Source organism: Vicugna pacos, chromosome 3 (assembly GCF_048564905.1).
Source record: "Vicugna pacos chromosome 3, VicPac4, whole genome shotgun sequence".
Taxonomy (NCBI): domain Eukaryota; kingdom Metazoa; phylum Chordata; class Mammalia; order Artiodactyla; family Camelidae; genus Vicugna; species Vicugna pacos.
In genome coordinates, this window is record NC_132989.1 from 96,791,639 (window position 1) to 96,816,807 (window position 25,169).

At 44.5% G+C, this 25,169-nt stretch overlaps 1 protein-coding gene across 5 annotated transcripts in view; it reads right to left on the reverse strand.

The window, feature by feature from the left end:
* RAI14 (retinoic acid induced 14) overlaps window positions 1-25,169 on the reverse strand; it is a 139,531-nt gene that overhangs the window by 113,532 nt on the left and 830 nt on the right. For all 5 annotated transcript variants that reach the window (XM_072958796.1, XM_072958795.1, XM_072958798.1 and 2 more), the window contains exon 2: window positions 2,919-3,001. In XM_072958796.1, the coding sequence (XP_072814897.1) occupies window positions 2,919-2,954 (36 nt within the window). In that variant the 5' untranslated portion in view covers window positions 2,955-3,001. The remainder of the gene's footprint in view (window positions 1-2,918; window positions 3,002-25,169) is intronic.

A 25,169-nucleotide genomic window follows, 5' to 3' on the forward strand; every position in this document is an offset into this window, starting at 1 on the left:
GAGTAGCACAATGACCTTAAGGCCATCTAAGGGAAGCTCCTTTGGGCCATCCTGGTCCTTTCTCACTCCTAGGTTTTGCTCCCCAAGGCCACAAACCGATCTGGCGGCAGACCTCCCAGGCACAGGCGGGCTGAAACATGATCCTGCCAGCAGGTCACCTGCCTCCTCTTTATGAGAGCACGAATGTGATCTGCTGTCCCTCTCTTCCTACCCCCCAGAAACACAAAGAGCCCTTTCTTCCCCTTTCTCCTTTCAGCCTCACACAAAGACAAGCAGGAAAATTTGACGGCTGAGGGTTTAGGGTTGTTCTTTGAGAGAGACCACTCAGTTCACGTAAAGCAGATTAAGAGTTTGGCTCACTGAACTGAATATAAACAGTTCAAAACTTGCTTTTCTTGTAACAAGTCATACATGTCGATGCACACACGTATACCCAAAACTGGAAACCCGAAGGCACACAGTGAAAGAAGACTTTCTCCACCACCCCCCCAGCTCTCAGTTTCCCTCCTCAGAGGCAGTAACTGTTAGCAGATTATTCCACCCCCTCCCCAGACCACGTACACTTTTCAGTTGACTTCTTATCGTGGCTTTCTAATTAAAGAGAAAGGAATAAATATTTACCAAGCAGCTCCTGAGCACCAGGCCCGACATGCGTGTCTTACACGCATCAGCACATTTAACCTTCACAACAAACTTGTGAGTCTAATACTATTTTCTCCACTGTCAGGTGAGGAACCTGAGGGTTCAGGAGAAGGAAGAGACTTACCCAAGGCCACCACGGACCTATGTCGCTTTTCCACGCTACCGCCTGGACTGTCCTGTTTCATAACATCAAAACCTCCATCCAAATGTCCTCTTTCAGGAAACCTGGGCTCTGGAATCAGGCTACTTTGGCACAAAAACTGGCTGTACCACTCGGAGCTCTGAGAACCCAGGCCAGGGACCGGGGCTCCCTAGCTCCCAGTTTCTTCATCTGTGAAATGAGTCTGGCAACAATACCCGCCGCACGATAAGGTTTGCGGCAAGATTAAATGAAGCTCACATCGTGAGCTTGGCCTGACGCCTGACGTACAGTAAATACTTCATAGGGGTTACCTATGATCATTGTACAGCCGATGAGCAAGAAATAGTTTTCTTTTCTGGTTCTGTCCCTTCCACCTGGGAGTACAGCGGTGGAGCTTTGGGAAGCAATTTGGGATGAATTTGGGGAACCATCTGATGCTGTCTGGCCCCATAACACCAATTTCTTCTGCTCCCCTCCCTCAAGCTTGTTCCTTTAACATCTCTTCCCTTCGTGCTAACTGCCAAAATCACAGCCTTTCTGCTGCCAAACCCCAGAAGCTTTTAATAGTGCTATTTCTGTGATTTTTTTAAAACCATGGAAATATTTCAGTCTTTATTTAAAAACTAGATTTCAGCTACAACACTCTCCCTACTGTCACCAGTTTTTAGTTTTTAAACCATAAATTTACACTATCATTTCTCCCTGCCTGCCCCTGTTCATACAGTATGGAACTCAAGACTGAATACATTTTGCTAAAATAATCTCAACTTGTACAAATGGAAGCTGCCCAAATTCCCTTGGAAAAGATATGTTAACCTGGTCACACAACTTACAAACCCCTATCTGCTCAACTGAGCATTTTCCATTAATTGCCTTTTCTTTCTTAAATGGAAGTTAAACGAGGTCTCTAGGCTATAATATCATCGGGCCAGCAAATGAGGAAGCTGAAGGTTTCTCAGGAAGTCAGATGACCCAGGCTCACTCCGGCCAAAGGCCCATTGGATGACTTCGGCCAGGTCACTCCACAGTCTCTGAGTTTCAGGTAAAATCACCTGAAGAATGAGAAGGCGAGGCTAACTTTCTCCAAAAAATCCTTTTTTGCTCTAATTTTTTTTCAGTGGGCCCAGACTTTGCAGTCATCCCACAAGCATCTCATCCGGTCTGGGCCTTATCAGGGCAGTAAGTTACATGTCATGATGCAGCCTCAGGAGATAAACCTCAGCCAAAAGGAGGTGTGCGTGTGTGACGTGTCAGCCTTAGAAGACGCAGCCTCTATTTATTGCAAAAATGCAGCCATGCCAAGCTGTCACATAATTCACGGCAAAGCAATAAAATCCAGGTTCCCCTTTAATTACCTAATGTGAAATGACAGCCAAGCAAGCCCACTAGGAGGGTGACATATCTGTGCTTCCATCTAATCCTCTTCCACGGATCTCTCCCATTCAACAACTCTGCTCCAAGCATCTGGAGCGCAGCTAGTCCGAGGCTGGAATCTCGGCGGGGCTTATGAGGCGAACTTTTGTTACAATAGTGTCGTGTATAATCCCGCTGCTATGTTGTTCTTCTCCATTTTCTCTTCTGGGAGACTTTGTTTCATGGTTCTGACATCATAACTGGTGCCTCCAATCCAAAGGCTTTTATGATGAATAACAAAATGAGGAAGAAGCCCAGGAATGCAGGGGGAGTTAAAGGTGCAGGAGGCAAGAGATAGTGTTGTTTTCCCACACAAGCCTTAACAGAATTAAAAACAGTTCTCTACACGCCAAAACAAACCAAGCTAATATGTAATTCCTTAACCATTCTCATGAGGCTGGCTTTCTCTAAAAATGACATTCTGAATCAGATTTGGGGGACGTTAGAAATGCTGAGGTAGTTTACTGATTTTTTTTGTTAAGAGGTTTAATTGGATCGTTCCTTTCTCTGCAAGGCACAGATGCCAGAAACTTTTTTCAAATGTCGTTGTGGGCAGTTATACAAACAAACAGCAAGGAGCCGGGGGCATGCCATTCACAAAAGCCACCCTGAGCGGGGACCCAGAGCGAACCCGGCGCCTTATCACTGTGCGGGGGGAGGGGTGTTTCTGCAGCCCCAGGAACACGGGTGGGACAGCCAGGCGTGAGTCACGGGTACTTACGTCACTCTTCCTGAACTTGGCTTTCAAGCTCTTCATGTTTAGTCCATTCAGCCTTCCAGAGCTCTAGAGGAGACGTTCAGCACCTAAGCAGAGAAGAAAAAAAAGAAATTCAGTATCTAGGTTTCCAAATCACACGACAGATGCTCCCTCCTGATTGGATGATGACTTTGGGTAGGAGACTGGGGTCCAGTTAGGAAGGTGGTCAGGGTTAAGGGCTGGGAACTCGGTAAAGAACACGTTATTCCCATTCGCAATATCCCTAGAACCTTCTGACGTCATCAAGTTAAAGGAAACTTTAAATCCTATCCCAACCTGTCGAACGTTAAAAGTAGAACAAGCTTAAGTAACTGAACTGTCATCGCGCACAATACAGCGTCCCTACCGAACTCATCCTCTAACCAGCCTTCGAGTTATAGCTCTACCATCCGCCTCCTCTTCAAGGACCACAGCCGCGAAGCACGGAAAGGAAAATTGTCCATGTTCCAGATGCCAGGCATTCCCTGTTTTTCTCAGTGTGGTTTCTTTTTTTTCCCCTCCCCTCCTAGATGCACAGGGCAGAGTGAAAAATGCAAGAAACAACAAAACCTCCCTCATCAAAATAACTCAGTCCTCAGGAGGCCACTCAAAACACTGAAAGAACCCCCCACCCCACCCCGAGGTCCCATGGGACCCAGCAATTCCAAGTTGGTCCTGGAAAAGTCTTAAGAAACCACCTCACTTAGAAGGGGTCTGTGGTCCCTTTAGAAAGTGGAGGTGATTTTCCTGAATGGCAACAGTTCCTGTTTTCATCAGATTCCGCTAGGGGGTTGTCACCCTTCAAAAGTTAAAGCTAGTCATCTAAGTCCCTCATCTTTCAGAGGGAGAGACAGAACCTCAGAGGTGAAGAAACCCCTCTGAATTCACAAAACCTCTAAGCAAAAGTCAGAACCAGACCCAGTCTGACTGATGGGCAAGTGCCTTTTCCACTGCCCTATGGCTTTCAAAACTAAAACCCACAAGTGAAATCCTGTGCTAAAATATGGTGCAAACTACCTTTTCCATCTTTAAACCTGGAAAAGGCACAAAGGGTAGAACCCTTGCGTTCAGGTCAAAAAGGCCAGATAAATGTATGTTCGAGTTCCCACCACACAGTAAGCACTGAAGAAACGTAACTTCCAGCTCACCGGCCAGGCGGTGCCAACAGGGGAGCATTAACAGTCCCGTCCATTTGGGAACTAAGGCAGAGTGGTTAGATGCTGACCGCAGTTGACTACTATTTTTCAAAGGCCTTTCAAGGTCATCTTGTTCCTCCACCATCTTTATTATTCTTAAACTAAACTGATTTGAGGAGAAAAAGCAGGGGAAAATGCAAGCAACGGAATGGCTGGGCTCATCCCTTCAGGTCTTCATCGCTGCCTCCAGAAGTTGTCCAGCGACTCCCCGGTCTCTAATTTGTTGACTTTCATTATTGCTGGCACCACGAAGCAGGGCCTTTGGATGAATGGTACCAAAACCTGGTCATCTTAAGGCACTTCAGTGACATTAACCTGGAGGCCACAATACTAGTGCAGCCTCTCTGTGGTCCCTTTCAATCTTTCCAGCCTCGGCAGGAGTGACAGAGTGTGTTGCCTTGGAAACTGCATGCACTGTAATTACACCTTGTTAATTGCCATGTTATTTAACCACAGGGAAGTCTGGGCTGGTCCCCAAAAGGCAAAGTGCAAACTCCAGGATGGTGTTTCTCGAAGGTGGCCCCTCCTTAATCTGAATCAGAAGGGCATGGGGACAGGCTGCTAAATGCAAAATCCTAGTTCATAGCCTGTGGAAACTGAATCTCAGGAGCGGGGCCCAGGACTCTGTTTGGTTAAATCTTGGCACACAAGTCTGAGAAATGGGGCATGTGGAATGGGGAGTACCCTTGTCAAAAATGGCACTGGTTTAGAAAACAGTCTTTCTTCAATTCAAAACAAACCACTTTTTTTGTTTTTTGCAGTTGGCACTGTTTTATTCGTGTGGGTATACTAAAACAATAAACTTGTACTGGCATACAACTTATTTAAATAACTTTGTTCAAATTTTGAATCAGACATTGTTTTATTACAATAATGAAGTAATTTCTCCCTAGGAAACCTGCAAGCACCAAACAAAGGGACCATAAAATTCAATAAACAGATTCGAGTGTATCCTACAAATAGACACACTGCAATTAGAAAACATAATATGAATTCTTCCATTTCTTTTTAGTATTAAAAAAAAAAAACACCTTTTGATGAATCCAAGCAGAAATATTGACAGTCAGCTGTGGTTCTCCACCAATTGTAGCTAGAAAACGAAATCATCCTTTGAGTTCAGCAACTTCCACCCTCTGGCTGAAGTGCTGATAACCAAGAAAAGAGATCAAATCCATGCAGCAGGAAAGGGAGAAAAGAGAAATCCAGACTTGGATAATCCACAAACTGTGTAGCCCACCAAGGCGGAACCAATCAAAGCGCTGTTTCAGGTGAGAACACAATGTTCTTAGGCAAAGGTGGATACGATTTTTATTTGAGGTCACGGAGGTTTTCATGGGTGTGGCGCTGGTTTTTTGGTGTGTTAAGTCTTTGGCTCTCTCCCCCGCCCCTCCCAGCATGGCAGTGAGAAGTATGCAAACTCTCAATTAAAGAGGATTAAGTAAATAAAGCACCAATTCCAAAAATTCCCAGGAAGAAGTATTAGCTGTGAAATGAATGCTTTCCTGGAGTCAAGGCTCTGGGTGTGTGAGAGCTGGGTGGTCCATGGGTATCACGCCAGGGGGTCAAAGGTAAAGAAGTTCTGGAAGGCTACAGAATAGTAAGTAACTTCAGAAACAAGAACTGTAGCTGGGGGTGAAGTTACTAACAGATCACTGCTTTCCCAGTATTGATAAAAAGGAGGCTCTAACACTTGGAAGCCATGTAGTGGGAAATCACCCATCCCTGAAATGATGCTGGGCTCCCTCCGCCTCCGTACCTCCTCCTCCCCAAGAGAACCCACAAGTAAATCAGAGACTTGCCTTCCTTGGGTCAGCTGGAATCTTATCGCTCCAATTCCCAAATCCAAACTTCCAAAGCCCAGGCTGGATACACTGACATCTACCAATTTAGTGACGTGACACTAGCAGCATTCCTTGGAAAAGTCACTTAATCAAGGCGCTCAGTTCAAAAGAGCTATGGTGAAGCTGAACTGACTGCACAGCAATTTAGTTTGAACGGTACAAAAAGGGGAGGAAATGGTACATATATATGGGAAAAGGTGTGTGAATTAAGTTCTCCCATTTCAAGCAGAATAAAGCATATCTCCCCACGAAGCAGAAATGGTAGTCAGTTTACCCCCTGCTCAAATCAAAATAAGTCACTGACACCTAGCCTCCATCACTGGTTCCCAGGCATCCTGTGACACCGAGTCCATTGGTGAGGATGCAACAGGGCAGAGATGCAAAGGCTTATTGCCCTCTCATCTGAAAGACTAGATCTAAACAGGGCTTACTTATGAATCCATTTTCCCTTTCAAAATAATGTAAATCTCAATCAAAGCTTAACATGAGCTACTCTTATCTAATTCTAGCCTGAATCAAAACACTTTGATACTAGCCTATAGAGCTTTATTAAGAACTAACAAGTTAGACCTCTTTGAATATTAAAAATAACTTACAATGGATACTGAGTTTCCTTTCGGGGTGGTGAAAATGTTCTAAATGTACTGTCGTGATGGCTGCACAACCTGCGAACATACCAAAAGCCATTCAAATGTACACTTCAAATGGGAAAACTGGATAGGATGTGACTTGTATCTCAACAAAGCTTTTTTTTTTTTAATAGTTTAATACCCTACATTATCTTCTCCAATCCTTAGAATTAGGAAAATTCCAGGTTAGAAACCTCTGGACTGATTGAGAAAGAACTTCGAGGAAACAACAGTTAATAAGCAACGCCCTCGGTGCTAACGCATGGTTGCTCTTAGACTCTCCTGTTTAGCTGCTCCTCTCCCGAAAGCCACCCCCGACGGAAATGGCTGGGAAGAAGTTCCTCTCCTCCAGCTTCAAACCACTCCTACCCCAACCCAGCCCCTATTCCCCCCACCATATATGACCCAAAGATTATTTCATAAGACGTTGCCAATTATGTCAACACCTAAGGGCCCTTGTGGCGCCCCAGCCAGGTATTTAGATTCTGTAATCAGTGGTGAGGCTCAGAAATCTGTAATTATATTTTATTTTATTTTATTTTATTTTTTAACTCCCCAGGTGATCTGGATGCCCAACTGGATCGGGAACCGCCATTTTAGACTCAGTGACCCCGTATCAGTACTTGACACCTTCATTAAAAATAATCTAGAGACACTGTCTAACTAGATATGCTAAATCAGTATTTTCAAGCATTGACTGAATCTTTCACAATATTGTAGGGGGTGAGAGGAGAGCCCTCTACACTAAAATCTAGGCGAGGAATCAGCTGGTTACCTGTGGCCACTAAGAAACAATATTAACTCACAAAGAGAGGAAGACGGTAGCTGCACACATGTACATTTCCCTGAGTCACAAGAATATATTAGCATCCAAGACATCATACCACAGGATTCAAGGGTAGTGGCTTAAAATAATTCCCTCTGAATCATCCAGCAGAGGAAAATAAATAACAGAATAATAACAATGTCTTCACCCTAATCCTTCCATCCACGGAATCTCAGCAACAGCAGAGCACAAGCGCGCGTCCCAGACAGGCTTCAGAATATTTTCAAGTGAAAAGAATCCAAAGCACTGAAGAAGACACTGAACAAATCTAAGAAACTAAAATTGAAATACTCCTCTCCTCGCCAGCATCTACCTCTTCTCCCGCGAGTACTTGTTTCCGCAGACAACCATCTCTCTGCAACAAACATGGCATTTCAACCGAAAGCTGTAAAAACACTCAGTTCTCTCAATCTGGCAAAACAAATACATGCTGTCAAAGGTCTCTCCAGACCGACCTTCCCGACAAAGATGTCCCTGACGACAAAGCACGTCACGCCACGCAAGCTGCTCCTAGGGGTAGAAGCTGCTTCCAGACTCTGCCTCTCAGACAGGGCCGTGCCTGCGACAGGGTCATTGCTTCTGGAATAAAGACTATAACCTGGGAAGCAGAGGCCAGTGAGTGCTGACCCCTCCCCCACCTCACCCAATCGATTTTATCTACAGCAGATCTGTTCTTGTCTTGGTAAGACAGGATCTTAAACATTTAGATCTCTGAGCAGACACTACAGAGAATTTAAAACTGACCAAGGTTATGAGTAGAGAATGATACAAAATCCTCTTTAATTAGGTGTCAAATACCGCAGACATTCAAAAAAAGTGGGAATCTTTGAGAGCTGGGAAAAATCAGAGATGTCTTCACCATAGGGGTAGGAGCTCTAACTGGCTTTAGAAACTCAGGATTGGGGCAAGCTGGTGAGGAAAGGGCATCCTGTCAGGCCTTTCAGAGCACAGCCATCTGAGATCCTCCAGGCAAGGGTCAGACACCTGTCCCATCGCGGTCAGCAGTCCTATGAGCTTCACTCGGAAGGCTGAGTAGCCGTGGTGGGAATCACCGCATAGCTCTCTCTGAAGAAAGATCCTGCCCCCAAATTCACACTCTCTCATCCTTTCAGACCTTGGACATGAGTAAGGGGTTCAAGGAGTCCCAATATCAGTTTTCAGCATATTTGAAAATGGACATCTCTGCCTGTTGACTTTGCAACAGAGAATTTTCATCTTGCTTATTACTTGGGTCCTGGCCATTGGCATAAAATCAATACATGTTTCCTGAAAGAATTGAAAGAATCTGTAGAACAGAGATACGGGTTAGGTGCCTGGATAGCCTTTAGGCTTCATCTTTGACCTCGGCAAGGCTCTTGGGCCCCAAATGGACAGGGTTAGCAGCACTGGGATCTGAGTGAATGAAAGGTGATCAGATTTCACATGTGCATATGAAAGCGCTTAGAAAAAACCACCAGCTTATCTGGCCTAGGAATCCTGCTAGGTGGCCCTGCCCTCCCCTCCCGCCTGCCCTCTCCTCTCCTTGCTGGGCTCCTCCCGCTGTATCTCCCTAACCCCAGGCCGAGCTTCTAATGGAATGTAAATCAACAGAGAGCCAGGACTATCAGATAGCACTCTGGGGCGAGTGTTCAGGCTAGAGATTTTATCAGCCTGATGCAAGGCAGGACAAGGTCTGTTATCGTGTATGAGATTCTACCACTTCTAGTCAAGGAGGAGTCCAGCGTGGGTGGACCCAGGTCTTCACCTCTAACCTCAGTTAAGGCTCGCCCCAGGGTCAACGCTCAGTGGACGGGTTTATGGCTGAGGGAAAGGATGAGCGAAGAATGAGTAAGCACTGAGGGTCAGATTGGAAGCACAGCGATACAACAGACATTTCATTCCAAAGGAAATGGCCAGTCCAAGATGCACAATTTCAAAGGATTTAGCTAGAAACTGGTAACAGGAGGCTGGAACCATCACTCACAGCCAGGGTTTAAAGGGGGCTGAGCACACGGAGATTGGGGAAGGATCTTCCTTCGAGAGAACTATGCAATGATTCCCATCTTGCCTCCTCAGCCTCATGAGAAAGACCTACAGGACCCCCTGGAGAGACCAGGCAGATGTCTGATCCTCTCCTGGAAAATCTAAAAGGTGGGAGAGAAACTGGCCTCTGCCATAAGCATGGGAATGAAGGAGCAGTGGCTGCTGAGTTGTGATGAGCCTGAATGCTGGGATGTATCTGAGCACTGGTGTATGTTTCCTGTAAACCAGATGGAGACAGGTCACAAGAGAGGGTAGCAAGCTGGCTCGGATCCCATCTTACAGAGTGGATTACAGGGTGAAGGGGGCAGAGAGCAGCTGATGCCCAGACAGAGAAGCAACAAAGCAAAGGTGTGTACCTCACCTGCATCAGGGACTCAGAGGGGTCCCCAGTGATGGTCCAGGAGTGGAACATGGAGGGGAGAGGTTTGCGAGGGCTGCCATAACAGAGCATCACCCCCTGGTGATTTACACAACAGAAATGTGTGTCCTCACGGTTCTGGAGGCCACAAGTCCAAGACCAGGGTAACACAGGGTTGATTCTGACTTTATTCTGAGGCCTCTCTCCCAGGCTGCAGATGGTTGTCCTCTCCCTTTGTTTTCACATGATCTTCCTCTTTGTGTGTCTGTGTCTTAATGTCTTCTTATAAGGACACGAGGCACACCCCTATAACCTTATTTACTTTTTAATCACCTCTTTAAAGGCCCTATCCAAAAACAATTACATTCCGAGGCACTGGGTGTTGGGACTTCAACATATGAATTTTTTGAGAAAAGAAACCCAAGAGCAAGCGTCAGCTCGACACATCTGTCGGGCTCAGAGAGCCAGCACTGTCCCGCGAGGTACCAAGTAACAATGTTCTTGCCCCTCTTACCTCTCCCCTCCCCCATCCCACCCTCAGCTTTACCAGTGTGACTCTGGAGGGGACACAAACCATGACAGAGGAAGGTGGCAGAATGGAGGAAAAAGTGGGGGAAAAGAGAAAAAGAAAGATACTTTCTTTCAAATCAAATTTGAAGTTTTCATCTTTATCTGAAATCCGGCATTCCAAGTTCTATAAGAATCTTTAGCAACTGAAGTTGACTGTAGAATTTTTTTAATCTAAGAAGAATCAGAAAAGGTACAGATCTCATCCAAAGGCAAGAGATATATGAATTTCCCTGAATAAATTTTAAAGAGTCAGTGGGACACAAAACAAAAATCTTAGGTGTCTTATTTACTCAGCAGACTAGATACAAATAAATAAATAAATGAAGGACTAAACATGCAAGCTTTCCTAAAGCATTAATTATGAGCTGAGTACTTTAATACTAATGTCATCTCTTATTTATTAACCAAGGTGCAGGTTTGTTAAAAGATTGCCCAGATGATAAAAGATGGGAGGAAGATAGGAGGGGGAGAAGAAAAGATATAAGCAATGAATCCTTTCTAAAATGCTCTAATATTTCACTTCCCTCCCCACCTCAAAAATGATCACATTCTTTTAAAACTGTAAATGCCATTTAGGTATTGTATCATAACAATCATGCAGTAAAACTCTTTTGAGAAAGTTAATCTTCCTCCCTATATTGATAACTTGCCTTTATCCAGAGGATGACGTTTCTTTTGAGAAATGGACACATCATTCTGTTTTAAGAATAAAATCTACCATCAACTAGGACCAATCTTGGTCCATGAATCAGTCTGAGCCACCAGCACTGATACAAAATTGGCCGGGGCTCTGGTAACATGACTATCTGGTCTGTCAAATCTGCTATTCACATGCTCCAATGAACCTACCAAACAAAAAAAGCCCCAAGGTTATCTCGTGCCCTAAATCCATCCAATTTAAAAAGCACAGTCTTAATCAAAACAAGCTACCTCTGGAATATAAAAATCACTCTAGGACTAAGAAACTCCATGTGATTATCCCTCACGTTGAGGTTATTTTTAAGATGATCTCTAAGACACTGTTCCTAGTCTTACGTTTCCAGATCTTTGATGCTCTGTCTAAACACACCACTGTGTCCAGGTCTCAAAGCAGAAAAGCTGCCCTGCACATACCTAGTAATCAACCCCAAATGGCAAGGCTTAAGTGCCAATAAGCGCCTTATCTTCTTTATCTCAAATCCATTCCTTAGATTTCACTCATCTAAAAATCCAAAAGGAACCAATCAAGTTCAAAAGCACAGGTCCAATCCTCCAACGTCACTGGTGAAAACATAAAACGTGGAAAGCAAGTCATTGTGGCCAGCAGTTTGGCAGTTTCTTAAGAAGTTAAATATAAATTTACCATTCAACCTAGCAACTCCACTCCTACGTGTCTTGCTAAGAGACATGAAAACACATGTCCACACAGAGATTTGTATGTGAATGTTTATAGCAGCCATACTTGTAATTGGGAAAACGGGAAAACGAATGAAATACCCATCAACTACGTAAACCAAATGTGGCATTTCCAGACAGGAGTGTGTCTCAGCCAGCACAAAAAAGGAACAAAGCATCGACACATGTGCAGCACAAAACCACTATATGAAGTGAAGGTTGGACACAGAGACTGTAAGATTCCATTTGTAGGACTTGTCCAAAATAGGCAAATTTATAGACAGGAAGTAGATAAGCAGCTGTCTAGGGCTGGGAATGATAACAGAGAAGGATTGCACATGAGCAGGAGGGCTCTTGCTGGAGTGAGGGAGATGTTTTAAAACTCAACTGTGGTGATGATTATACATCTCTATAAATCAAAAATTACTGAACTGTATTGTACACTAAAATTGGTAAATTTTATGGAATGTAAATCATACCTCAATGAAGCTATTTTTAAAAAGATCAAATACAAAAAGTGAAAAGGAGGTCCCTGTGCAAAGTTGTCAGGTAGTTAGAAATAGCTTTGGAGTGAGAGGGTAGCTCCACTGATGGTTATATTTGATTTTTGATCTTGCTCTAGAAAGATTTAATTGCCAAATGTTGGTTACCAGGATGTCACTGGTCCTTGACTTGGCTTTAAAGTGGGGCAACTTGGACTCTCCACATGCTGGAATGTGGGAAATGTCATTTATGATGATCACAATGGTTCTCTTTGGCTGCTGAATCCTTACCCAGGCTTCCAGCGCCTCCAGCAGTTTTCACAATAAGGAGTAAATAAGTTAATAAAATGGATTCTGTGAACTCTGATGCCCTAGGAGCAGAAGTGGGGGAGTAGGCTGAGAGCAGAGAAATCATTTCTGCTGCCCCCGCTATCATGTTTGGATGTCCTTTGGACATCATGTGTTCAAACCGTACCTTGGCATCTCTGGTCCAGCAGAGAGGGGGTCCCTGCCCCCTTGAAGACAGCTCTCTGCATTTTCTCTAACATGTTACTGTGCATGCTGTCTGACCTGGGGTCCTCACAGCCTGCACTCCTCTTCTTCTAGAAAACTGCCCTTCTCTCCTCCCCTACTCCCCCGTCCAGCCAGGTTATATTCTGACTGTAGCTGTCCCCAAGAGATGTGTCCTCAGCAAGGCTATTCAGAGACCCTCCCTGGCATTTTCGGAGTTGTGGGAGGGGAGAGGGGAAAGGGCAGTAGAGAAGGGAAAGGAGTGGAAGGGGGAAGGGAAGATCTTCCTCTCTGGTGGAGAAACTGGGAAATCCATCAGCCTGACGGCTGCCCACAACCCAATCCAACCCCAGCACAGAGAACTGGTTTGAGGGAAGGAACCAGGGAGGCCTGATTCCAGGGATTCCTGAGGCCCTGACACCTTTTTAGCACAGGACTTGGAGTCATATGCGCCAAGGCACCCCACTTCGAGCCTCAGCTATTTCAAGCGGAGTTTCCATCGCTTGCAGTCTAAGCGTGCTGACGTGTTCTTTGGTGCCGTCTCACCTGGTCGGTCCTGCTCAGCCTGTCCCCTCAGATGTCACAGTAAAAGAGGGGCCTAGAACTTGGACAGCCCTGCTGCAGCCTGCCTTTCTGTCTGTCCAGCTCATTTCTGAAGTCAGTAGCTAAACTCACTTTAGGAACCTGCAGAAATGAAATATACACGCTCCAGAGTCTCCCTGGGCTGAATACAGGGGTGACCTAAAAGGTCCCTCTGAACCTGCAGGTAAGGGAGGGCACACTTATCATTCACTTGTCTAGCTATTAGCTGCTCCCTGATCAGCTCTGCCCCAAGCCGCACACTCTCGCCCAGCCCCACCTCCAAGCATTCCGTTCTTTATTCACCACAGAAGACCTGGCCAGCAAGCCCCATCTTCTGGGCCGTCTCCATTCTGAAAATATGTTCTGGCTCTTTGGCTCTCCTACAGGAACCAGCCAACAATGAAAACAACTATGATTAACTGGAAATGAATGGCATTAGACTTTTAAAAACCCTCCTGAAATAAAATGCCATTGTGACAGTTGGGCCCAGGAAGGACCCTGTGCCGCAGCTAAGGATGAATAGGGCAACTCTTTAGGATAGGTGGGGACAAGGAGAGAGGGGCAGACAGTGGGAGAGCTGCCCTGGAGGAGGGGGTGGAATGCTGGGGTTCAGCTGGACCAGGAGACCTCGGGGCCCAAGGATAATTCTCCGAGCAGTTAGTTTAATCCTTCAATATTGCTGAAGATATGATACACAAACATGCTCTCACTTACCCTAATTTATTCTAAACAAAACACCGGGAAGAGAAACCCAACACAGAGGCTCAGTCACCAAGGCATCACCCCCCAGGGGCTACGCCAGCCTGGATTTGCCACAATACTGTCCTGGCAGCGCAAATGGAAAAGCCTCTCAGATCCTTTCCATTAGAAGCCCCAGGCTGCTCCACACCTGTGCTATGTGGGGGGCCCATAACCGCCTCCCCAGTGAAGACCAACTCCTGTTAACTGAATTTGGTACCCTGGACATTCTGTCTCAATTTTCAACCATTTTCTGTGTTTTGGGACAAGAAGAAAACAGCATTAACATAAAGGATGCAGAATGCTTCCATCATCTGTAACAAAGACTTAAAGATTTAATACACACTTACCCAGTCCTGTGCCCACAAATCCACATACCTTGTACCTTAATCTACAAAGGTTTACAGAGTAAAGATATCATAGCTACTTGAATTTGCATATCAAGAACTTGCAATTTAAGAGAAAAAATAGATTGTATTTAGTAATATACACCGAATACCAACTATGGGCCAAGTACATAGGGGATGTAGAAATGTGGACCATACATAATCCTTGCCTACAAGAAAGGAAAAAAAAAAAAAAAAGGTCCACGTAGATGAATGCACCTGCATGAAAGCAGAGAGATACAGGTTTGTAAACCAAAAACACAGGTGACCATTATACTCTGTGGCATCAATTTGGGATGAAGCTACTGTACTTCCCTAAGGAAATGTGGAAAGCTAAGGGCAAAATTCCAGGTAACTGGGTAAAGATGCGGGGAAGCTTAATCAAACAGGCATCTATTGAGGGCGCTCTAGGTGTCAGGCGATACTGAAGTGGCAGGACCTACAACATGACATACTACTTAGACCAGTGCTGTCCAGTACTGTAGACATTAGCCACACGTGGCCTGTGAGCATTTGAAACATGGCCAGTGCAAACTGACATGCACTGCTGAAGTACAAAATACACAATGGATTTCAAAGACTTCCTACGGAAAAAGAATGTCAACCATATCATTAATAGGTTGACTGAATACATGTTGATAGTATTTCAGATATACTAGATAAAATATATTATTACAATTAATTTCATTTGGTTCATTTTCCTTTTTGGGCCTACTGGAAACTTTTAATTGACTTACAGTGGCTTGTATTTGTAGCTTGCTTATGTTCTGTTAGACAGTGATGCTTTAGATTTTCCGTTTGAAGAATGTCATGACAGCATCCACTTAACAGTAACAGTATGTTATTACTTACAAGGCAGGCACAAAATTTAGCAAAAAAAAAAGTATATGTTATCATTTGGCCAAAGTGGTACAATTTATCGGTGGAGGAGGCTAGATCGACAATCAGGCTCAGCTCCTGAGCCCAAAATACAACGCGGGACTGCATATTGGACAACACCAGTAGTAAGAATAACAATTAAAAAAAAAGATCTGGCCAACAGACCAACCTTTTTACAACTTAAAAAAAAAGATCAGTCACCTTCAAAAATGGACTGTCCTCACATTGGCAGCTGGCAGGACACAGCTCCTTGAAGAAGGATGAATGGACCAATGTGAAAAAGGCCATTCCCCCTGGCTGTCTGCCCTGCCTCATTCCAGGGGAGGGTAGCATTCTTCTTTCTTTGTTCTTTTAATACATGGAGCATATATATAATGAATAAATCTAAAGAACTCACCAGTCAAACAGATCCTTTTCCATATAGCTTTGCTAAAGATACCAAGTTGATAACAGAAAATGTGAAGATAAGTATAGACAAGCGAAGTGGCTATTTTTATACTCGGCTGAGCTGGCAAACTACAGACTGGGGCGGAGGTTTCCATGCTTTCACGACAACATGGAAAAGCAGAACTATTAGATATTTCGATGCTTCCCCATCATTAGGATCCTTCTGTTCCTTAAGAGATTATTCTAATAGCCCGCAGAACAACTCTCTCCAAGCTATAAAAAAGATGAAATATTACAGTTCTTCAGGACAATGAAAAGCGCCAATATAATAATAAAAGCGTATCCTAGAACAATCACCAGTGAAGCGGGAAGGGGCAGGCAGTGCAGGTGAAATCTGGTCTGGGAGCCACACACAGAAGCACCCACGGCCGGCAGGCTGCCACCTGGGCCTGAAGCAGATCTCACCGGGATAGGGTGAGCGGCTCTTTGTTTCTTTCACAGTCGTAGATATAAACACCCACTTTCAATGCAATGAGAATCAAATGCACTTTGTTCCAAGAGGTATGTGCTTTAAATAATCAGGGGTTGTTTCAGAGAAGAAGCAAGCAAGCTTGTTGCCAAACAAGGCACAGAGGTAACAGAGCCTCAGTAGATGGGTCAGGAGATGGGCTGGGACAGGAGTCATTCTGAGAAAATCTCTTTCTAAGAGACTCTAGAGGAAAAGCAATAGAAAAAGTAAACAAACAGCACACCCAACATGGTCTAAAGTTGTGGAGCGCAGAAGGAATCTAATTACTGAGGAGCTGATCAAGACTGCTGACTGGGTGTGTACGTAAAGCGAGTGGCAGAAATGAGTTTTTCCTTTGAAAAAAAAAAACAAAAAACCTAGGAAATCCTGAATGGTATACAGATAGTGTCCATGCCTTTATTTTCAATTTTTTTTGCTATTAAAAAAAAGCTCATCGAAAAGAAATGTGAAACTTTTTTTCTCAGAAGAGAAAAATGGTATAATCCCAAAGAAAATTAAGGATTTTTTAAAGCAAAACTTCAGGAAGGCTCTGAGAGCATTCAAAGCAACTTTGTATCCATGATGAATGTGGACTGGGTCTGAAGCAAGATTCACTTGAGGGGAGGGTATAGCTCAAATGGTAGAGTGCATGCTTAGCATACACGACGTCGGTTCAATCCCTGGTACCTCCTCTAAAAATATATAAATGAATAAATCTAATTACCTGCCCCCTCAAAAAAAAAATAAAAAACAAACAAAAAAAGATTCACTTGGAGAGAGAATGGCAGGCCACTCACCACCCAGCCCTGGTGAGGCCTTCAGTGCAGGACCTCAGGGCCCGGCGTCTGTTTGTGGCTCTGGAACATGGGTTTGAACGGTGCGAGTCCATTCATATGTGAATTTTTTTCAATAAATATATTGGAAAAAAATTTTGGAGATGTGAAACAACTTGAAAAAACTCAGATGAACCGTGTAAGCCTAGAAATATAAAAAAAAAATTAAGAAAAAGATACGTCATGAGTGCAGAAACTACAAGTAGCCTATCTTCACATGGGCATAAGGTGAGTGATGTTGAATATAAAATCAATAACGTGTTAGTTTTCTTACTGTCTGGTGACTTGCTTTCAGACAACTACATTACTGTAAAGGATGCCTGCCTACTTCCCTCCCTCCCTCCCTCTCATAATTGGAAAAACTGCTTATCAGCCTATCATCATAGGTAAGTGGTCTTTTTAAAAATGTAACAATGTTTCCATTAGTATATTATAAATATGACTGTAATATGTATGCCATAAAAATTTTATCACCATTCATCCATTAGTGTATAGGCCAGGCTACCTCGAAGCAACGGCATCACTTACACGAGGCTACCATCAAGCAATCACATTGCTGCTGCTTCGTTTTAATGTGTGAATCGTTATCCCTATAAATATGAATTTCTTTTTCGCATCGTCTCATTTTTGACGTCTAGTGTTAGTAACACGTATGACATCTACCATGTTTTGCATCACCTAAGACAATACTGATGGGGGCTCTGACAGACAATTCATCTTGCAAACAGACAACATAAACTTACGGTATCAATAAATACGGTACATCCTGGAATTGTGTTTTCTCTTTTCAGCTTACTTCACTGTGCGACTACAACATATAACACATAAAACATACGAAACCTCTGTTAATCGCCTGTTATCAGGAAGGCTTCCAGCCAACAGGAGGCTATTAGTAGTAAAGTTTTGGGGGAGTCAAAAGTTACACACGGATTTTTCAACTTTGTGGGCAGTAGGGGGGTGCCCCTAACCCCCATGTTGTTCAAGGGCCAATGGTATTTTTCTTCTTTGCCAAAGGCAGCTGGAAGGAAGAAAAAGCCACCCACAGGCCAAGAGCCTCCTGGCCAAAGTTCCCATGTCCTCTGGGGTGGCTGGGAAGGGGCCACTGGGAAGGGGCCGCTCCTCCCAACAGTGAGATGACTATAGGTCCCCATCACCCTCTGGAAATTAGCACTCCCTTTCATTTTTGAAAAAGGATCAATCACCAACAGGTCAACTCTCATAGGAGGAGACAGGCAAGTTCTGGAAGCATTCTTGTCAAATTAAGAGGCAGAGCACAGAATTTGTCAACTCACTGATAAAGCCTGACCAATGGATCTATTTCTGTGGTTCCCGCCCAGGAGGATGCTGAGGCCCTGCATTCCAGGTCCTTTTCTGACCTCTGTGCCATGTGCCTCACCTGGGACTCCCCACTGGTCTCCAGTACAGCTTTTCTGAGTCACCACCCGTCTTCTTCACTGATAACAAAGGTACAGGTCACTGTCTACATCTGAGAGAAAGAGACAAACACAACAGCTTCTATAGAAGCCTGGTGCCAAGAGCAGCCAGCACTAATGGTCACGTCTAGCTCCGCCCCTTACTAACCAGGCCACTTTCGGAGGGGTCGTTTCTCTTCCCTAGACCTCAATCTCAGATGTATAATGAGTTCCCCCCCACCACTCCAACCGTTAATGGTTGCCTTGTGCTCCAGTGGAATGTAAATGTGTCAACCTCGTTACAAGTCTAAGCTCCATGGAGGCAGGCAGTGCTGTTCATCCTCAGTCCTCTGCTACTCAAGGGCTCTCGGAGCATGTACTGCTCAGGGGGGATCTGCCCGGAAGCTGCCAGCCTAGGAACAGACTGACTGGTGCAGAGAAGGCACTCAGTTCAATTAAACTGTCTTGCTGAAGGAGCCAGAATCAGTTGCCCTTTGTGACAGGTAGGTCCACATTCCTTTTGGCCCAATTATTGACTGAAGAGGTGGAGGATGCCACCGAAGATGGACAGTGACAGAACAAGCTCCTGAGTGTGGCTCCCAATGGCCGTCCCTTCCCCCAGTGTCTGCCACTCCCCACAGAAGGGCGAGTTCCTCTGGAAGAGCAGGCTTCTGGCTGAGGGCCAGCTCCCCAGCGAGGAACTGCGGTCCCATCTTCCTCAGGTCCCCTTGGAGGCAGCCCCAGAGGCTAGGAGGCCAAGATGAGAAGGACAGGACGAGAGCAAGTGGGGGATATCCCTCCTCTCCAGGCTGAACAGTCAGAGATGCACCCCCGTGAGCTTCGAAGCATCACAGATTAGACCAGGGACATCTCAGTTCCCTCCTGCAACAGCAATGAGGACACTGCTCCCAGCTGGATCCTTGGGATGAGAAATAAAAAGACCCATCCTTAGAATTCATCACATCTCTGTGAAACAACAGTCTTACTACAGCTTCACTTTTTATCACTTCTAAATAGCATCTTATTGCATCCACTAGAAATAGTTTCTAAAAATGGTCAATGGTACATAGGCTGCTGGGTGTGGCAACTAGTGACCGGTTTTCTTACTGCGGGGTATAAAACCCACAATTAGTACTTTTCACTCCTGTGTGATAGGTTATCTGGGGAACAGCGGCACACGATAGAAAACAGACCCCCTGTCATTGTACTCTTGATCCTGAAGAGGTAGCTGTTAAAGGCAAACAGGACAAATGCAACAAGATTTTCTGGGTTAACCTGGGGATTCCAAAGTGGTTCATAAGTGGGCCTAGCACAGGGAGTTCCATGAACCTCTCGAAAGTGACAAAGATTCCAAATGCAGAGCATCACTGCATACAAGCGCATTTCCCCTAGGACAAAAGGTCCAACCCTTGCAACCTGATTTGCGAAAGTATTCACCTATGACTCAAAAATATTTAACAATCACTGCTCAGTGGCCTGCCTCAGTTTGCAAGACGAACTCCACTTGGAGGAAACCCTTGACTCTGCACTGCCCTAGAGTAAAGGAAGCTTCTCGGCCTTTTATTCCCCACCCATGAGCTCTGTCAGAACTTTCTCTTCTGGCTGGGTTTCTGTCAATTCAGCCAGCAAGAGGAACCAGACAGATGTATGACAGTGAGAAGAGACAGGTATGCTGCTGTGGCTGTTAAAATTTTAGAGTCATTTAGCTCTTTAAAAAGAAAACATTCCAGATTAAGCAAACTGAATTCATCTAGAAAGCAAAGGGGGAAAAAAAAGATTGATATTGCTGTTACCAACTCAATATCTAATAAGGATAAGAAAAGTCGAACTGATGTTTTAAAAAGCAATGTAATAACTGATGGTAAGGGAAATTCACATGGTAGAGGATGAACTGTGTTACGTTACTTGATCAACTTTGATGTTCACTAAATGTCAGTTTAAGGGAAAAAAAGGAAAAAGTCTACATATTTTCTACTGTGCCATAAACTTCTTGGACTACAACCAACTTTTCTCACAACTGGATTCTGTTCACTTCGAAGCAGGGATGTTCAAAGCATGAACTCCCAAAGGTTGCCCCTTACCCAGGGGTGACCAATGGTCATGGAATTTACAAGGCAGGACACTATTTCCAGTGAACACAACTTACTACAGAAAGAACTGGAGTAGCTCACAGGTAAGGTTAGATGAGGTGGGACCCATCATACAAAATCAGCTGGTGAAGCAATCAAGACAGTGAGTTCTCCAAAGGGTGGATGGGGAGCAAAGGTGTTTCTTAACTACAGATAAGAAAATTAAGATTTAGGGAGGTGACATGACTTGCCTAAGGAGAAATGACACCTTCTGAGCTTCAGCCTGCATTTTGCTACCTCCACTACCTCTGCCTTTTGATTACTGTGTAAATTCTCCTCTAGACTAGGAAAGCTCACTCTCTGATGACCACCATGAAGGGCTTTTATGACCCCTGGGACAGGTTGTTGTTGTTCAATGTTAACCACCTACTATGTGACGGACACTCTACTGGACACAGAAAATAGAGAACTGAAGAATGAGGCACACTTCATTCAAAGAGAAAAATGTTTGGTTTTAAAACACATGGTCAAGCCTGCAAAGTTTTATTAAAACACTGACTAAATTTACCGATACCCATCAGCAAGTCTGATGTTAAAGACTAGACCAGTCTGTCCATCGTATATAGTCAAACATTAATTTCCCAATTCCAGCTAACAATCTTTCTCTTTCATGAAACCACCTGTACTTTTCAGCTCATGGGTAGCGATAAAAAAGAAATCTCTAAATCATGTAGCATCTTAACGATTTTTTTGAAGAAAGGATACCATCCATTTCATATACCTAGGTAAACAATGGGGGGGAAAATCTAGAATCCTTTTTCCTATCGCCCATTTAAAATATACCCAAGAGGCCTTTGATATATTTAGCTTTGTTTTGTCAACTCCTATATTCATCATTTCTCCTACATGGAGAAAATTCAGTTGGCTTCTAACAAAATAACACACAGCACTAACAGTGTATGTTCTTAGTACCATGAATTAAGGATTTTATGACGTGACAGTTTAAGTGTTCCTGGGCATACTAGTATAGCTATTGGTTGCTCCTGGATCTTCAGATCAAGGTCACTACTCCCCCCAACCACAAAACAAAAACTTCAGGATAAATGCACTAAGTCAGCAATGATGAGTAAACCTTCTGCAGCAATTCAGAGAAATACATTTTCTGTTCTTAGAAATTCAGTGTGTCACTCAAGACCATTGCCAGCCTGTCTGTCTGGATCCTGTAGGGGATGGAGAGTGAGCATCACTTGGTTATGCATTTTCCACATTTAAAGTGCTGGAAAGTTAAGGTACCAGGAAAAGGAAAGATGGGTGTTCTTGTGAGCATCGTGGTACTTATGCTTTCCTCTGAATTCTGGTTTAGGCAAATGTTGGCAGAAAAAAATCTGAAGACACAAGTGCTTTGTGGGATAGATCACATAGATTGAAATAGAGTGCTTTCTTTATAAGCACATGGGTTTTCATCCTGATGGAACCTGTAAATATGACAACTGGGGCCCTCAAGTTACAGCTGTGGGAATAGTCAGCACCATTTAGGATATCCAATATGTGCTAAAAGAGAAACTCTAAGCAGAAAATCACAACAAAAAGCATGAAATTCATTCAACAAACATTTGAGGACTTACTGAACATGGACATTAGATATTTAACAGGAAACAAAAGAGATAAAACCCTGGTCTTCATGAATCATACATTCTAGTACAGACCGACAGACTACTAATATAAACTATCTGGCAATTTAGAGGGTGCCATGGAGGAAAATAAAGGAGAAAAGAGGGGCAGTGCATGCTGGAAGGGGATGGCAAGGGAAGATAGGCTAAGAAGGGGACTGACGTCTGCGTAAAGAGCTGAGGGGCTGAGGGGCTGAGGGGCACAGCCCTGGGCATATCTCGGGGAAGAGCAGTCCAGACAATGAGAACAGTAAATGCAATGGCTCTGAGGCAGGAATGTGCCTGGAAATTTGAAGGAATAATCAGGAAGCCAATGTGTTTCAACACCTCTAACTGCTTCCAGATTAAGGGGTTGCCATTAGGGGGGAAATGACATGAACACAGCCATATTTTCACACACACTTAGAGCAGGAACGTGCTTTTGTAAATGCTTACTTGAGCCCCTTAATCTTACCACGCTGGAAGAAATGGGGAAGAGAGGCTGGGTGAGTGATCCAGGGTTACACCGCCAGGGACTGGCCAAGAAAGGGCTTCAACACAAGTATCCCAAACTCAGCACCACGTTTGTCTCATGCTCCAACTTTATAATTCAGAGGCTCTATTTTTGTTAAAAAAATTGAAAAACAAAAGAATTCAGCCAACTAACATAATTTTAGAGCTAAAAACTGATCAATTCCACTTTTCATTCAACAAGTAACCTACATATGCCCTACATAATTGTTGAGGAGTGAAATAATTAACGCATCATTACCAAGATCTCATTACCCAGCAGTCAGTTGTATATGTGACAGAGAAACTGCACAAGGAGACAGGTCTCAGATGTTTACTGCTGCACTTTTATAGTAAAAAGGTAGAAAAAGATCAAGTGTCCTCAGCAGAAAAAGTGTAACAATGAAAAACTGGAAACACTCTAAGGCAAGGGAATCAGTATCCTATAATTTATAATTTATTCATAGACTGGAATTCTCCACAGCAGCTAAAGTAAATAAGATCTACATATATCTCAAATACAGGGACAAATTTAAAAATGCAAGCAGTATGTATATAGAGTTATATCATTTATGTAAAATGTTAAACACACAAGCTCGCAGATATTGCCTGTGGAAATGTAATACAGAGGTACTAAAACATATCTGGACACTTTGAACACTAACTTCACATCAGTGGTTACCTGAGGATGGAGGCAGAGGAGGGGGGATAGAGAACACATTTAATTGGGGTTGCAGTTTATTTTCAATTGGGGAGGGGAGACACGAAGAAAATATGGAAGGATTACCAACTCAGACATAAGTAGTGGGACAATGGAAACCCTAACTATATTCTCTTTATGTATATTTGAAACATTTCATACTTTTATTTTGAAAAATTGAGAGAAGGAAGGGAGAAAGCGAGAGACAAAACTCCACCATCACATTCTAGTAACTCCAAGTCCAAGTTTCCCTAACTTCCAAAGCTCAGTTCCTTCACCTTTAAAACATGAGTGATACTAGGTGTGCCTGCCTCAAAGAAGCTATGGAAGTGTCAGTCTGGAAACAGAACTTCATTGTCAGATACTAGCAGACAGAGACACTATATCATGCCCTCAATGAATCTCCAGGGCCCAGTATCCATTCTTTGTTTTCAAATTTCACAGACAATAGTAATAAGATTTTTTAACAGGGTTATAACCTCCTGCCCACCCCCAAAAAAGCCATAAAACAAATCTAAGGACTGTAAATGATACAATAAATTCACTGATGAAGCATCTCAATGAATGGAGACAGCCCAAACGGGGGGGGGGCAACCTCTTCAAATCCAAGTTATGCCAACACTGGTTCAAAATTACAATAAGTGGGTAAATTTCCTCACATAAAATCTATTATTTTACAAGCCAAAGGGGAAAAAATATGACACTAGTTAAGCATCATCAAGAAACGATGATCAGATTACATCCATCAGCAATAAAATTTCCAGCCACACCTGTGAACAGGACTGCAAGCTGGAGACAGAGCAATCAAAACCCAGCCTCCCTATGATGCACTCTCTTCCAACTTCGTTCAGGCCTCAAGGAGGTGAGACTCTCCTCACTAAGATAAGCTTCTGCTGCGTCTTACTGATCGATAAAACTAATTCCTCCCTCTGCTAGGCCCTGACGGTCTTAAGATCACATTCTCCAGGGAACTAGCAATGTTTCGCCATCCCAGGATGCTTCCTCTCGCGGAAGGAAAGCCAGGAGACCAATCTAAATCACCTGTGAGCCTGCGGCCAAGGAAAGCCGCCAGTCCAGGTAGGCGGCCTTGAGTCCACAGGTGTGTCCCAATCTTTGGAAACAAAGCTGAGCTGAGCTGGGCTCCTTGGAGAAGCTAAGCCTTGCTATACAGCCCAGGCCCTGGGAGGTCACTTGTAATGCCTCCACTTTACCCTGGACTCCATCTGCCGCGCCTGCTGCCCCTCCTGGCTCTGAGCACCCCTTCCACAGACGCGGGGTACGAGGTCCAAACTCAAAGAAGAGCATAAGCCAGGGGTTAGCAGACAAACTCTGCAAACTGCAGAAACAAAACCGCGGACACAAAAACCTGCGTAAGGCAGCAGCGACGGGAGGGTAGGTTCGGGAGGGTACCCACCCTCCTGACAGAGGTTGGAGTAGATGGCGGGCGGGCGCCCCTCTCGCGGCTCCACATCCTCCCTCCTCCCGAAGTCCCAGCTGCCCAGAGTCAGCCCGAACTCCAGCATCTCTCCTCTCGGCCCTCCCCAAAGCTGCGATGGAGAAAAGGACAAGGAAGACGGTGAGCGAGGGGCAGTCGCGGGCCCGGAGTGGCCTCGCCTGCATCCTTGAACCAGCTGAGGGCTCCTGGAGTTAGAAAAGGAACAATAGCGGACCCTCGGTCGCCCGAGCCCTCGGAGTCTCCCGCTCGCGCCTTCCTCCCCAGCTCCCCCAAGTTCAGCGCGGAGGCGGGTCGAGCCCAGAAGCCGGGACCTGGGGGA